Source organism: Motacilla alba, chromosome 2, assembly GCF_015832195.1.
Source record: "Motacilla alba alba isolate MOTALB_02 chromosome 2, Motacilla_alba_V1.0_pri, whole genome shotgun sequence".
Lineage (NCBI taxonomy): Eukaryota > Metazoa > Chordata > Aves > Passeriformes > Motacillidae > Motacilla > Motacilla alba.
In genome coordinates this window covers 45,977,922-45,994,358 of record NC_052017.1, presented here as the reverse complement: position 1 = coordinate 45,994,358, position 16,437 = coordinate 45,977,922, and the positions used below count along the sequence as shown (strand labels likewise).

Below are 16,437 nucleotides of genomic sequence, written 5' to 3'. Positions count from 1 at the left end.
TATTAGTTAATGGCTGGTTTCACTGACCTCCATGAAATGAGTTTGGTGGGTTAGGTCTGGTTTTCAGTAGACAATAGCTAGGACCACAAGTGGTGTTAAACAGGAACCACATTAATGAGTTGAGCACCCAGCAGGTAAGGACCGAGCGAATTGCCTAGGTGCAGCCATGCCGTTGCTTTCTGTCCTCCAGGGCCATGGAACACATAGGAAGTCCTGCAACTGGCCGGCTTGCTTCACCCAGATGGGGACCCTCAGCTCCCAAGATCCCAGATATAGCCTTATTTACACAAACAATGTATTAAAAAATAAACAAACAACAGCCATTTCACATTCTGTGGGAGCTCAGTAGTATCTAGTCAGCACCATTTGGAGCTGATAATACCACAAACCAGAATGCTGTCAAAAATGTGTTCCCACAGTCCTGATCTGAAGATGTGTACTTACTTCTGGGTACATCATTTTGCAGCAATAAAAATACTTTATTTAAGTAATTCCTCATTTTAATGCATTTAGTGAAGTCAACCTTAGCAGATCAACCCTACATCTCTCCAGGCAAACAAACCACAGCCATCCCTCTTTACTTTCTTCCTGTATGGTGGCATCTCTAGTCCCAAGTTTGAGCTATCCCTGGGACAATGATGGCCTGCAGAGTCCAGAATCCTCCATCATTTGAAGAGCTTGCTCCCAAGAAAATGCAGAATTCACCCTGAAGTGAGAGTAGCTGGAATCCTTATACCATGTATAAGGTATAATATTCCCAAAGTACCTTAGCAACAGTTTGTGCTACTTCCTATGCCAAGTTTCCACATAAGACTGAAATCCCAGGAAAAAATCTAACTTGGGTTGAAGAGCTTCTGCACAAATTACAGCACATCACACACAAGCCAGTTTCCATCACTTTGCATGAATAGATAGGTATCTTCAAATAAGACATCCATCCACCAACTGCTTAGATAAGAGATTCTCTGAGGACCCGTTCCCAAAAGGGAATGGATGCAAAGCAGGCAGCAAACTGCTATAACAGCCCTGGGGATGCCCCCTTTATTTACTTCAAATTTAAATCACATAGGAATTAGCACAGTTTCCAGTTCTGGGGGAGACTGGAAAGAGGGTAAAAAAGGCTCTGCAGAAAGACAGAAGGAAGGTCTGATGTGGCTTACACATAGATGGCACCTCTTTAGCTGTCAGAAAGATTCAGACTGAGAGCTGGACATTTTATACAGATGTCATTAACATCCAAAACACTCATGCTGTCTTTCTTGGAAGGGATAGTTAAGTGGTTTTAAACTTCTTACTCTCAATAGTTGATGCATTCCCTTCTCTAACACAGCTGAGACTGGTAACTCTCAAGGTCAGATCTTCAGGTGTGGCCCTTTATTTCTTTATTCCTTTACACTGCTGTCCAGTGTAAAGGTACCTCCTTCCGATGTTCTTCTCCACACAGAAGATTTTGGTAGTCAGAGAACAAAGGAAAGCTGATGTTGGTACACCAATAACTGGGCAATAGGCAATATCTGTACAGTACTTATGAAGAGCAAAGCAGAACCCAAAAAGACTCAAGCATGTCTCCACAGACTTCTCAACCATTCAGACCTGCCTTACCCTGAGGAACATAACTAAGGAAAGCCAGAGTGTAAAGCTACTGCTTTACAGCTGAAGCTGAAGTGAGAAAGGGACCCACCAAGTACAGAGGGAGTTCTCAGAAGGCATTCAGCAGAGCAGGAGCCCAGGGCATATATCATTGTGACACGTGTGATGGCATGTTTCCATTATTACAGGATTAAAACTTTTTTAAAAATTACCTTAGCACCCTGATCTCCACAGGAGCAGTGATGACTTTGTGTGAATTAATTTTGCAGATTACCAGGGTTTTTTCCCCCACAGAACAGTTCAAGTACTCTGCAGCAGCTTCATTAAATCAGTGTATATATGTAAAGTTACACGAATTTTTGAAGTCTATCATTCTCTCCTCTTTTTTTGATTGTATTTTAATGACGCAGGAGAACTGTATCTGGTACTGACTAATTTCTTGGCATTCTGCTGGAATGTAAAGCCTTACATATTCTGCTGATAACCAGCCCACAAATTGCAACAAAAGCAGTGATTTGAATGTTGTGTTTTACTCATCTCACAGATTACAGAAAAGAAGCCAAAGCTATCTGCCCCAACTCATACAGCATCTTTTATCTTTTAACTTAATGGAAGTGAAAAAGAAGCCTGCACTCATTACTCAAAGGACACAATTATTACTTCCTCTCTATATTGTTGCTAGTCAAGAATAAAATCCAGGATATTACCTTTTCATCAAGCGTCAAGCCAAAAATCCACCTGGGACAGCCACAGAAGGCAACCCTCATTCTTTCACTTAGTAATTCAGAGCAAAGGCCCTTGTTGCAAATAGTTGAAAGGAATCCTTGGAAAAGTTTGGCTTAAGGACGCATCTAATAAATGCTGTTCAATAGATGAAGGCCAAAACGATTTCTGTCTCCTCATGCATGATCCTATCACAAAAAAGGCACCACTATTTCAAGAGATCAGCCCTCTCCCACATAACCTGCTCCATCTGCATACAGTGTAAGGTCACAGAAAAGATTATAAACTCAAGTTGTGAGCAATGCAATATATTTATGCGATAAATTCTTCAACAGAGACCTGAATTCCAAGAGAAGAACGCATAATAGTGTTGAATTCCTTATATTTTTTGCTTTGTTATGGCAATAATAATGTGCCTTTTGAAGTTCATACAGGGAGATACAATGCCAAAAGGCAAATACTTACAATACAAGAGCACTTGGTACATTTATTTCCTTCAGGCCTAAATTCTTCTCCTTCATTGTAAAGTCTCCCTTCAAATACACAACCTGGAAAACAGCATTTGAATAAGTTTAGTTCAAGATAGAATGCTGAGTTTTCTCCCTAACACACCCCACTGTACAGCAATATGAAAAGTAAATCACACCATCCTCTCCGATACAGAATCACAGAATTGTTTCAGTTGGAAAAGACTCCCAAAATATCAAGTCCAACTTTTGACTGATTACCATCTAGTCAAGTAGACCATGGCACTAAGTGCCACATCCAGTCATTTCTTGAATGCAGGGATAGTGACTCCAACACCCTGGACAGCCCATTACAAGGTTAAAAACCTTTTCCATGCTGAAATTCCTCCTGATATCATCAGGAGAGACTGAACCTCCCCTGGCGCATCTTGAGACTGTGTCCCCTTGTCCTGGGACAGGTTGCCTGGGAGAAGAAATCAATCCCCACCTTGATACAACCTCCTTTCAGGTGGTTGTAGAGAGAAGATCACTTCAGAAGAAAGCAAATCCTGAGCAAATCCTTGAGAAACCATAACTGTCTTTTGTGGGGAGGAGGTGGGGGGAGAGGGGGAAACAAAATATCCTGCTACAGCAGATAAATTAATTCAGAAATGAAGTTGAGGCAAGGCTAAGTCTCCCATTAGAAGTGCCTTTACAACAGTTTTTTAGGCTGTTTGCTTTTTAATAATTCATTCTTACTCCCTGAGTTTATACTAGGTATTAGCAGACATTATAACTTATCAATATATAATAAATCCATTATATCACAACTGGAACAATGCTTACCTTCAAAATCTCTGATAAAATCAAATTAACCTAAAAAATATGGCAATTTGCCACTGTGCTTCACAAAAGCAGCCCATTCTCGCTCCCCTTCATAAATTAATCTCCTTTTTTATGCTTACTCTTATCCTTCCCTTCCTAACAAAATCATGGTCATCGGTCATGCAAACCCACCTTACAGACCCTCCAAAAATGACATTAACACACCTGGGAATATTAGCACAGGATACTGCCTCTGCATCCCCTCGTCTGCATGTCCTCTGCTAAAACATGTTAATTAAATCTTGTGTCATATTGTTCATTGTGAGTCACCAGCCCACATTTTAGTAACTTGTTGAGTGTAACAGGTAAGTTAGAGGCAGCCTCCTAGGTGATGATGAGCATCATTAGAAAAACAGCTGCACATGTAGAATAGCATCTTAACCACAAAATCTCACCTGGACACACAGGACAACACATTCCCCTGAGTTTGGAAGGGTTTTTGCAATGGACAACACACTGTACTTCTGATTCTACTATCACTCCTTCCTGGAAAAGAAGCAGATTAGGCACATTTATTGTTAGCATTGTGGTTGCTTTAACAAGCCAAAATTCACAATTATATTCAGTAGAATTAAAGCCCAGCACATGCTGCAAAGCACTGGCTTTCAAAAATTCTTTTCTTTCTGTACCTGCTGCCTGGCATCAGGATTCAGGTTAATCCACACTCAAAAGACCCGCTTCAGTCTCCCTGACTCCAGACACAGGATTTGCCTTAAAATGCATCAGGTAGAAAAACCAAGCATCCTCTTAGGGAAAGGAATCCTGCTTTATCAGGAATCCTTAACCTCGGTAATCTGCCATGCAGCTCTGGTGAAAACAGGCCAGACACAAGGCATTCTCCTCCCTCTCTTATTGGAGGAAAACGGACTTAGTAAGCAGATAAAAGCATCTTGTTCTGTAGAGAGGAGACGCTTATCTTTGATATTTTGCCTGATAAGTATTAGTAAATTAACATTTCCTGTACTTATTCGAGAAGTCAAGAGTCCTGAACAAACCTAGGTGTGAGGGTCTATGCATAAAAGCTGCTACCTTTTTTTGAACTTACAGCTGTTTGAGGCAAGGCCAAATTGTTTTTTAAATGTGTGGATCTAGGGTAAACAGAATCACCCAGTTTTGCATTTAGACACTGAAACAGGCAATAAAGAACTGACCACATGCAACATATCTAAATTCATGTAGTGAGTTTCTTTTCATTAGGTGCAAGAATACAGAATACTGGTCCAGCTTTAGTCATCTCGGTGTACTTATTTTCAAAAATTAGTTGGTTTCACAGAGCAGAAGTTTTAGAGAAAATGAGAAAAAAACCCTTGAAACTCTCATCTCCTCTTAGTAGAAGCTCTCCATACTCACAAATCTCTTCTTTACCATTCTTAGTAGCTGCCTGAGTGTTACTGTAAAAACCAGATCAAATTGTCAGCAAAAATGGCAGACCTATTTACAGACATAAGCTAAAATCGCCAACATAATTACTTGGTTTGAGCCTGACAAGCAACAATCTTGAAAATGTTATGGTTGCAGAAAGCCAAGGTACCAAAAATACCACTGGGTTAACAGTGCAGGAGCCCAGGAAAAAAAATTTGGTTGTGGGTTTTTCTTAAGGAAAGGTAAAACTCATGGACACATGCACACAGAAGTGTCCAATTACTAAAATAATTTGTATCTCACAAAAGGGCTTAGAATGCTGAAGAAAAGAGGACTTACTTACTTCAAGGTAAGACAGGAGGAAATGGCATGGCTGTGAACCTCTCCTTCAGCAAAGTTTGGGTATTGGGGTACTCAAGTAATTTAAAACCTATACTTTTGAGTATTTGGTTATAGCTGACTGCATCTAAGTGGATTTAAATTACTTTAAATGCAAAGTCCATATTGTGCTTTGGGCATAAAATATTTCAGGTTATTTAGATTGGATAAATGAAGGCTCAGGATTTCCTGGGAAAAGCTTATAACTCAATTAGCACGATTTTTATGACATCCTTACCTGGCACTGGTATGTAACACAGGGATTGCTGGGGAGGTGCCATTTCATGGAGCTGTTGTATGTATTTCCTTCAAAACTGCAATCTAGTGGATGAGAGAGAAGCCTGTCAGTTCAGCTGAACAAAATCTTGCGGGAGGCTGCTGCTGATGATGATCACAGGGCAGCATCCTAAAGGCCACTCACCCTCTCCCCTGGGTTAACAGAAGAGGTAGAGCAGAGAGCTGGGATGTAAGAGAAGGATCGTGTCCTGGGAGGACTGGCAGCACTGCCCCAGACATCTGCTGCTGATGCCCAACTGGCCAAACTCCTTACTAACTCTGACTGGTCAAGAGAAACCAAAATCAGTGACAATTCACTTAAAAATGGATGTCAGTGCTTACTCTGCAGTCCATTCAGTAACTACTCAGTTACTCAAGCACTGGAATGGGGAGAGGGAGGAAAGAGGGTAAAAGAAGAGCTGGAAGCATTCATCATGTAGCTTGGCCATGCTGTCTTCATCCATTAACCACAGCCCTCGGGAGAGCCCTTCAGCAAGCACAGCTCAGCAGGGATGAGCTGACACTGGCAGAGCTACCTCTCCTTAATGCTTTTTCATATTCAAGACAGGAGGGATCACCATCCACATGAACTAAAAGCTATCAAGTTCTCATGTGTGTGAGGTGAATCTCATGGGGAGACATTTTGGACTCTCATAGAGTTTGGCTTTATTCATCTTGGTGTGCTATATGACAACTTTGTTAACAGAAAACAGGTTTGTTTGCCCATGCACTGCATCAACCCACATTTGTTTTGTGCAAAATGAATTTTCATGGAGCCATTTGGAAAAAAAGCAAAAACCAAAACAAACATTACTTTTCACTTTTTTGATTATATGTTTTTTACTAGTTTCCCTTCCTTTTAGGTTTTCTCTTTTGCCATTTTCTGGTATTTGGCAAAAAAGAAAACCAAAAAGGAACACAAAGAAAATAATAAAATGACTTGCCAGAGAAGCAAGACCAGAAAATACTTATAAAGTAGAAATACAATATTTGTTTAAAAAGAGTTAGTTTATTAATGCAAAATAGTTTCAACTAAAAAATAATTTTTTGGAGACCTAGAGTGGTTCTGAGAAAAATTTTGGAAATAACACATACCCCCCATTTTCCATTTATTGCTTTTAGGTTTTTTCCCTAGTATATTTTATTCAAAATTAGCTTGATCAAAGAGCCCATGAAACCAACAGGAGTCTTGCCAAAGACTTTGAAACACAGACATGTGCATGGAGCTACAGAATCACAGAACTACAATCAGTCAAACAATGCCCACGGCACCATTCTGTTTCCACACCCTACCTCAGCAACTAATCTAAGTCTTTTTCTGCTGTGTAGGGTGCACTGTCCTGCTTTGGAGTAAGTTTTATGTCCTTCTGAAAATAAAGGCAATTTATCAGCCCGACACCTAAATCTTTGAGCCCACTGTAAAAGAAAAGTTGAGAGTCACAGCTCTGAGGAACTCAGGACCTTAAAATCTCCTTAAAATAATTTTGAGTTCAACACAAAATTTAAAGGAATCATGATATATAAAGATCATTTGCAAACATCTTAACTGCCTCCATTTCAATTCTTAAACAGAAGACTTGTACTTCATTATTTGCAGTAATCAGAAATTATTTTTCCAGGATAAATACAGAGCAACACAGGAGAAATTTGTAGATGCTGTGGCCATTTCACTAACCTAAGCTGAAAGAGGTATATTTTGAAAAGAGATGATCAGTAGTCTCAAAGTTGGCTCTGATAATTTCATCTTTGACAAACATTGAAAGGCACAAAATATACATCTGAGTCTCATATTCTTAAGTAGAAAAGTCCCTATGAAATTATTTTGAATAATAAAGAAACATTCAGATTCTCAGTGCATTAAATACAATTCTGTGACCTCTCATACATGCAGGACAACACATCAATAGAAGATTGTGCAGCCCTATACTCCTCTTATGCATTTTGAAGTTCCATTCTGAAAACCACTGAATTAATCTTGCTGCACAGTCTCACTTACTACTCACTGAAAACCCTGATGAATGCAGAGCCTATTCAATGTGTTTAACATCCCCAAGCTGCTGAAGCCCAGGTCAAGCTGGTCCCAGTCTGAGAAACAGTTTACAAGTGTAAAGGACACTCAAAATGGAATGAGCTGGGTTGTTAAATATCTGTGTGTATATTTTACCAGAATCAAGAATCAAGGGCTAGGTTGGAAAATAGCAACTGTAAAATACCATACATATTTGCTCAGCAATTATGTTCTTTAATGTAAAATGTTTCTTCTAAAAGGAAGCTAATGACCCTGGGCTAATCTGCATGTAGAGATGTGCATATTAAACTGAAGTTTTCAGCTCAAGGATTAGTCTGGTCGACAAAGCATGAAGGTGGTGCCCTGCTGTAGTGCCCTCACTGCTCTTGCTGAAGTGCATATCCAGGCTGTGCTACAAAACCCTCTGCCCTGCAGCACCAGCCATTGTCCCTGTGGAAAGCAGCAAGGGCATGGCACACCAGAAGCAACCATGGTAAGGACAGTCTGTAGACACCCAAAGAGAAGTTTAAAAATGGGAACCAGAATGGAAAAGGCTGCAGAAGCACTGGAGGTACTAAGACTGCTCTCTTTGGTGTGGGCCAGCAAGTTGAATGAGGGAGACAGAGCAGCTCCCATCCAACACCAGTTTCAAGCATGGTGGGAGCTGGATTTCAGCAGATGCTCAGCAGAAGGAGCAGCATGAAGGAAGGGGAGAGTTAGCCAGTATAAAAAGCACCCTTGGGGAGAGATGGGGGAAGGTTGAAAGTCAGCCAAAACTGAAAAGGGTAAGAAAGGAGTGTTTTACAATTTCTGGGTGATGCTTTAACCTGTCTCTGGCCACAGGTGTGCCCTGACACTCTGCCCTTTGGATGCCCCAGAGCTACACCCACTACTCACTCTTCAAAAGGAAAAAGAAACAAAGCCCACATACCAAATAGTTTTTCTGAACCTCTTTCAATGTACAAATCTCTCAGCTGACACCTGCAAACATACAGCCAGACTTTCTTAGTCCCCCTACTCATAGCATGGATATTTCTGGGCCTCACCTAAATTCATCTGAGTGAAACCTGCTGCATTCTATGTGCCAGCTCAGTCAAGACATTCTGGTTCATCCATGCTTAAAGGTCCACCATATTTGGCCTAGAAAGTAGAAGTCACTGAATATTTTGTTTTCAAAGGCATCAGCAAAGTCCCTGATGTCAGTTTCCACAAGAGAGTATGAGGGAAAGATACTTGAAGTTCCTAAAAACCTTTTAAAGCTTTTTTTTTTTTTCCCCAAAAAAGCACTTTGGAAATATTAACTTACTTTTTCCATCCACCATTCATAGGAAGAGCAAGAGAAAATAATAAATCAAGAAAGATCAGAGCTTAGGACTATCACTTAAATGCTATCTACTTTCTTCTGCCTGGATACCTACTTAAAAGAAAATTTTAGGAGGGTTACAGAGGGAAGTTTTCAAGAAGGGAACCCAAAAAGCCTGAGAACGCTCTAAGGAGTATGTGAAAGATTTGACATTTATAAGTAAATTTGATTCTGACTCATATGCCCCATAAGGAAAACTTTTAGGATTCGACATATGGAAGGAAGTTAAATATTAGTGGTCTATATCAATTTTCAAAATGCTGAAGTGATTCATATCAGTCAAGGAGTGTGTCCTAATTTTTCAGTCTTTCCTGCTCCTTTCTTTAAAAAGAGTTGGTGTTTTATTAATGTAAAATATTAACTTTCAGTTAGTTGTAGGTTTTGTTGCCATTACCTCCTTCAACCCAAATAGTTCAGATAAGTCCTGGATAAACATGCAAGCCTCAAGTTGCTTATCTGAATCTAACCAAACCACTAAATACTTTGAAGTTGGTCAATTGTTGCATATGCAGTGGAAACTAATGCTAATTACCTTCTAGTCACCTCTTAAGGGCAGAATGATCTTCCAGATTCAGTTCTTCTGGCACAAAAAAAGAATTATGCTAAAACAGTAAAATAACTTCTAATATAGTTATTTAGCTACTTTGTTTTGGTATTGTGCATGCCATACTTGGGCACCTTTGTTTCAAATATAATAAACCAATCCTTGGCCAGTTTAATTTGAAAGAAAAACTTCATTCTAAAACAAGCATCCCTCACAGAGAATGGGACAAAAATAACAAGAGGTGAATTACAGCAGATTTTTCTATTGGCATGAGGACAAGCTGATGATCAGGAAGACATTTGTCTTTCCAAATTGTACAACTCTGATAAATGACCCTTTTTTCTTCTTCCCCAGTTACCCACCCATATAACTGTACCATGAAGATAGGGAAATTGACTGTAAGAGACAGTTTAGTAGTGCTAAAGCTCTGCCAGTGTCCTCAGGAGTTCATTAAAAAAACAATTCTTTATTACTCAATTTGACATTGCCTAATTAGATTCCAGAAGAAACTTGTGCTTATTTTAGTCTAATGAGAATTTTATAGACAAGTCATTTCCTTATTCTCCCAAGAGAAAGTGATAGATTGGTGCACAATAGACTGGCTCCTCATCCCTCATTTCTTCAGCATCTTTCTTCTCCTATTAAGCCTTTTTTTTTGCTTTCCCTCCACTTTCCATTTAAAAATGCAACCTCTCTATTGGCATGGAAAATAAACATTAAGAAAAAGAAAATAGTCAGAAGACATGTTTTATTTAGTGTTTGATAAATTAATCCTAAGGGAGGTATCCAGGCATGCTAATACTAAATATCAGTTCTAGCCAAAAAAAAAAAAAAGCCAGCCCCAAAACCGTAAACAAAAAACCCACACCAATAACTTGCACATTCTGCAGTATTTCTCTGGCATGAAATCAGTTAGCCAAACTAAAAGAACTGTGAATCACACATATACCTATTACGAAATTTATTTTCACATGTCGTAGTGACGGTAGAGCTATTGACAGCTACCAGAAAATTAAACTTCCTGTTGAGTAACCCTGGTCTTCATTTGTCAACACAGAAGCATGAAAATGTATACAAAACCTCCCATGCTTATCAAGCCTAGCTCTAAACAGTGAAAATCCAACTCTTTCCTCTGTAACCCATTACAAGCAAACCTATTTGCAGCCGAGCCATGGCAATTACCATACCCAAGGGATGCGTAGGGGCCATTTAAAGGCTGCCCAACACAGCAGAGTGAGGAGGCCGTGGGGCTGAGCTGTGCTAGGACTGCACAGTTCACACATGGAGGATGCAAAGCAGCTCATACTCACTGAGCAAATAGCAGCAGAAACAAAGACATCAACTCCTCCCAGTGCTGTTTTTGCCCCTTCCACACCACTGGAACAGAATTTTACCTTCCCAAATGTCTTGTGTTCCACATATAGGGTGAAAAAAATTTGCCCTGCCAGGTTCCTAAGAACCTGGCAATTCCAAATGGCATACAGTTATAGCTGCCATTGAATCTTGATCTGATACTTGACATGCTGGCAGCTGGAGAGCTTTCACCTCTCATGGTTATGAGGGCTGCCTTGAATGATGTTGCTCAATGACAAAATTACTTGCTCTTGTACCCAATTTTCCCACACCAGCAAAATCATCCAAGATTTGTGCAGCCTACACCTTCAAAATGAAATAGTAAAAAAATTTCTTATTCCCATACTACATGTCCTAAGATGTTTATCATTTTGCTCCAGAAAAACTTTACATGTAAAACCATCAATGTGAAAATCTGGGTTACTGATGTTTGACTGAAAGACTGCTTACAACAACACAACAAGACTGTTCATTGATATTTTCTTACATAAATGGAAAATTATATTCACCAAGGTAAATAAGAGTATCTGAAATTTGAGGCACTACTGAACACAACAGTATACACCAGACATTCAAGAGGTGTCAAATGAATCTGCTAAGACCTTTGTAAGAAGAGTCAACTCAAAGAAAGGATGGAGAGATAGAGACCTTTTCTTAGGCATAACCAGAAGTATTCAAAGGTGGAACTGTGATGATACTGAATGGTACTGTCCCTGGTGGCTCTTTGTCACAGCTTCAAAACCTCTGCCTTTTCTTCAAATACGGAGCTAACATCTGAATGAACACTGAGATGAACCTGGACTTCCAGCCTCAAGAAACAGACCTTCTGATTTAGAGCTGGAACACTCTACCAAGGGACTCAGAAGCACTGAGAAGGGCCAAAAGAAAAGTTAAGACTTGATTATGTCCTCAAACCATCTCTCATAGCCAGTCCCTGCAGAAGCCACATCTAGATTATTCAGGCGAAAGTGAAAGAAATTTCTTTAGGAAAATAGACATATTATCTTCACATCCCATCCCCCTCCACCCATGTATTACCCCTTGCCTTTGAGCATGCAAGGATGGGCTGCAAGTTACAGTGCCCCACAAAAAGGTCCCCCAAATCAGTCTTGCAGTGGGACACCAAAATGGTGATGGGTACCTCATACTAGGGTGTCCAGACACAAAGAAAGTACAGAGGTACATATGGATCCTGCAGAGTATCAGTAGGGCAGCCAGAACACTGATAATCTCACAACCTCCCTCTAACTTTCTTTGCAAGCCAGCCCTAATAGTTGAAATTGGCTGCAATCCTCAACCATAGCATTTGATATCCTTTCCAAGAAATGCACAATTAACTATGGTACCTTTGGATATTCAATATTTAGTAGACCTAGCACTGTTGTTGCCTGAGCTGGGATTCCATTCTCTGATAGATTCCATATCAATGGAGCATAGCACAAGAATTTCTAAGATCAATAATTATTATTAAAAAGAAAACCAAAAAAACCAACCACAAAAAAAAAAAAAAAAAAAAAAAACCACCAAAAAACCAAAACCAACAACAACCAAAAAAAAACCCCTCCCAATAATTCTCAAAAGTAACAAGGAACAAGGACAGAAAATGCAAAATTGCATATGGGAAGTGAAAGAAAATTTTGAACATATTTTCTTTGTTGTAAAAGAATTCCCACCAACTTTGTCTTTGAATATCCACAGAAGATTAAGATTCTTAAGATAAGAGAGTAGAATATGGCACACAACTTTAGAAATGCAAACTTTATGCAGTCCTGAGCCAGTAATATCACTTCTTCAGAGTGCAAATGACTTACTAGTCGATGTGTAGAGAGCTCTATATCTGTGACAGGTCTCCATTTAACTAAATAAGATAATGCTGCCAAATCTATTTCTATAATCTCAGTGACCTCATAGGTCTTCATTAAATATATTAAATAAAATGAGAGATGAAAAGTGGCCTATTTATCCTATGCAAAAGTAATAAAAGGGCTTAATTTTTTAGTATTTTCAAAATTAATAGCATGCTAGAGGTACGTGGTATGTTTTACAAACTACAGTAAATATCTGTCAAAAGAATAATCTTACTGAAAACTTTTCCTATTAGACTGAGTTGCCTGCATTCTCCTTGCAGCAGGGAGCCTTAATCATGGGCCCACATTTCTCTGTTCCAGACTTTTCACAAACACACAGCAAAAGTGAGCTTTGCCCCACCAACTTTACATCAAGGTCCTGTGGGCTGAAAGTCAAAAACAGTGTCAAAATACATGGCTAGTCTGGAGAATTTAAATCTTAAATCCTCCTTAGACCTCATTGCAGCCTACAATTTCTTCACAAGGGGAAGCAGAAGGGCAGGAGGGGTAGGCACAGGTCTCTTCTCTGTGGTGACCAGTGACAGGACCTGAGGGAATGAGGCTGTGTCAGGGGAGGTTCTGGTTGGATATTAGGGAAAGGTTCTTCACCCAGAGAGTAGTTGGGCACTGGAACAGGCTCCCCAGGAAAGTGGTCACAGAACTAAGCCTGACAGAGTTCAAGAAGTATTTGGACAATGTTCTCAGGCACATTCTTATCCTGTGTAGGGCCTGGAGTCAGAATTTGATGATCCTTGAGGGATCCTTCCAAGTCAGAATATTCTGTGATTCTGTGACAAAGCAAAGCCAAACTTTTCCATAAGCTACTTTCCAGGACAGTGAATTTTCTGGTTGCAAAAGCTGTACTAGTAGCTGCTCCTTACTTTTTCTGTTTATTACAAAATATAAAAAAAAGAAGTGCTGTAAATTATCTTAAGTAGCATACAAATACCCACATGGAAGCAAGGGACTTATGCTCAGCACGCAACCATTTGCAGGAAAAGTTCTCTACCAACAATTCAGTTTCTCCTGTATGCAAAGCTCTGAATTGGAGAGTTCAGGTGTGTGCATGCTGCAGGTGCCATCAGAATAGTTTGGGTGGCAAGGGACCTTTAAAGGTCATCTAGTCCAACGCCCCTGCAATGGGCAAGGAATGTCATTGTGCTCCTCATGATAGAATAAAATGCACTGGCGCAGATGTCACGAATGACTCATGAGTGGAGGTTTCCTTCCCACACAAGCCTGCTCTGGAACATGCCCTTTGGTCTTAATGTTATTCTCCTGATGTTGCACCCAGATGACAGCAGCCATTCATTCATTCACTCACTCATTCATTCATTTCTTCACAAGGTAGGAAGATGTGAAGCTATCAAAGAGAGCTGGCAAGAGCCTGTAAGGCTTGATTAAGCTCTCCCAGGCTTTGGGAACAAAGCCAAGAAAAAAGTCATCAGGTTCTGATGTCTTTCCTTAGTAACATTTTGTTCATGTTTAGATGAAATGCAACTAGTAAAAAAAAAATTTAAAAAAAAAAGGCAAAAAAATCCCTGTTTAATCCCTGTTTCCCTTTTCCTGCTTGCATTCCCCATGGGCACTCTGGCAGCTTGACAGAATAGTAACAGGGAATAAGTGCTGCAGGGCCAAGTCCCTGCTGCAGCTGAGCTTTGTGTGGGGAGTGCCGGGGAGCTGCTCTGACACCGAAGGGAGCAGCCGAAGTGCTACACTGCCAGCCTGGTGTTTGCAGCCTTCATTCCCCAGTTATGCCCCACAGGACACTCATTTTAGACCTGGCCCAGAACAGAGCAGGATCTTCAGCAGTGTTCAGAGTGGTGGGAGAGCAAGCAGCCTCCCCTGGGGTAGGGGTGGTTCCATCAGCCTCTTCCCCTGGAACCAGAACAACCTGGGGAGAGTGTGGTTTCAAGACTGTGGGAGTTAAATGGGTGCATATTTTGCTTTGCCTTTCAAAAAGCACAGAAAAACTTAGAAATTTCACATCTACTTTGAAAATTTAGTCCTTGAGAGTTTTGCGGTTTTTTTAATTATGAAATTTAATGTTCTTCTTGCATTTTAGGCACATAGAAACAGCCATCTTAGATCAGACCAAGAACCCTTCTAGTCAATAATCTTCTGATAGCAGCTACTAAGAGACACCTTGGGAAGTGTGAAAAATACAGACCAAACTCCATGGCTCCAGAAAGGCAGAAATAAGAGGCTTGTCTGACTCAGAGGGAAAACAGGACATTTTGGGTTGTACCTTGCTCCTTTCCTAACAAACTCAGCATTCAGTTTTCCCCCTGGAGAGCTGCTGAAGGTTGAGTTGATTGTGCCACAGAAGGATCTTCTATAACACTCAGAAACAGTTGCCGTTCAGTTATTGTCAACTCAGAGCCCAGTATTGGATTTGTAAAGTTAGGACTGTTTTGTCCTCTGGGCATCCATTTATTCCCCTCCACGTTAACTTCCTTTGCTGCTTTGTCATCAGTTGCTCAGTGCCCTGAGAACCTTTTGCAGCTCCTCACAGGCTGTCCTCTTGCTTTACTATGCTACAGAGATCAGGGCACCAGCAGCAAACTTCCTGTCTCTCTTCACCCCTTTTCCAGGTAATTTCCAAGCACTTTGGCAAACTGAGATCTTTGCAAGGATATGTTGGCAACATTTATTTACTATGAAAACAGCCACACCCTAGTTACTTATTTGCTGATGAGAAGAGTACCTCTAAAAACTCAGGGCTGTTAGTTTCTTCAGCTTCTTCAGTTTCCCTGTGAGGGATCTTGTTGGATGCCTATTAGTGGGATCTCTCTGTCCATTGATACATTCAAAGGACTTTAGCTAACTCATCCCTCCTCTATCTCAAGCATCCATGTGCCTCCTGATTCTGTTTTTGAATAGTTTTTATTAATTATCCCATTAGAGATGTCAAGCATACCAATCTGCAGATGGCAGGCTCAAGCCTACCAATAATGTTCTGTAGGTACTCACCCCAATTCAGGATTAACAGAAGATGTTAAAAACAGTCTGAATTAAATTACTATTTGAATTAAAATGTTGTTTGTTTAGCTTTGAAACATTCATTATTTTCATTTTGCATGCATGCACATATGCATATGTATGTATATAGAATTTTCGGACCATTGAGCAAATACACACCCTATTTTGAAACTGAGAAATCAAACTCCATCCTAATCAACTGACACTTAGCAACCTTTTCCTACAAAGCTGATACTAAACATGGTTTGACAAAAGAAATAAATTACATGTAATTTATGTAAAATCTGTAATTTCAAATCCTTATTGTTTCAGTAATGGTTTCATTTTTTTCCAGTTCATTTCCTTCTCTTTTAAGTGTCATGTTTCTAGACAAATCCTTGAATTGGGGCTTGCCAAACCTATTCCAAAGCTGCAGCACAGAAGCAAATCATAAGTACAGCATCTAACACACCTCTGCAACCTTCCAGGAAAAATACACATCCATTATGCCTCTTCCAACTAAATTTCAGCGTAATCTGTTTTCCTGAATTTGTATTTCCTCTGGGAAGGCAAGAAATGGTTTTATTTCCCAGCAATTTATCCTACCCTATCTCCCTCTCTATCCCACACAATCACCAGTGGAGAATTAAAAATGACAGAGAAAAAATAAAATAAAGCTGCTTGAATTTGACATACTCCAC

General features: G+C 40.0%; 1 protein-coding gene across 4 annotated transcripts in view; it reads right to left on the bottom strand.

Moving 5' to 3' along the window:
• The window catches only part of BMPER (BMP binding endothelial regulator), a 147,486-nt gene that overhangs the window by 105,282 nt on the left and 25,767 nt on the right, over positions 1 to 16,437 (bottom strand). For all 4 annotated transcript variants that reach the window (XM_038164753.1, XM_038164763.1, XM_038164772.1 and 1 more), the window contains 3 exons: positions 5,623 to 5,705; positions 4,040 to 4,130; positions 2,779 to 2,861 (listed from right to left, as the gene is read on the bottom strand). In XM_038164753.1, the coding sequence (XP_038020681.1) occupies positions 2,779 to 2,861; positions 4,040 to 4,130; positions 5,623 to 5,705 (257 nt within the window). The remainder of the gene's footprint in view (positions 1 to 2,778; positions 2,862 to 4,039; positions 4,131 to 5,622; positions 5,706 to 16,437) is intronic.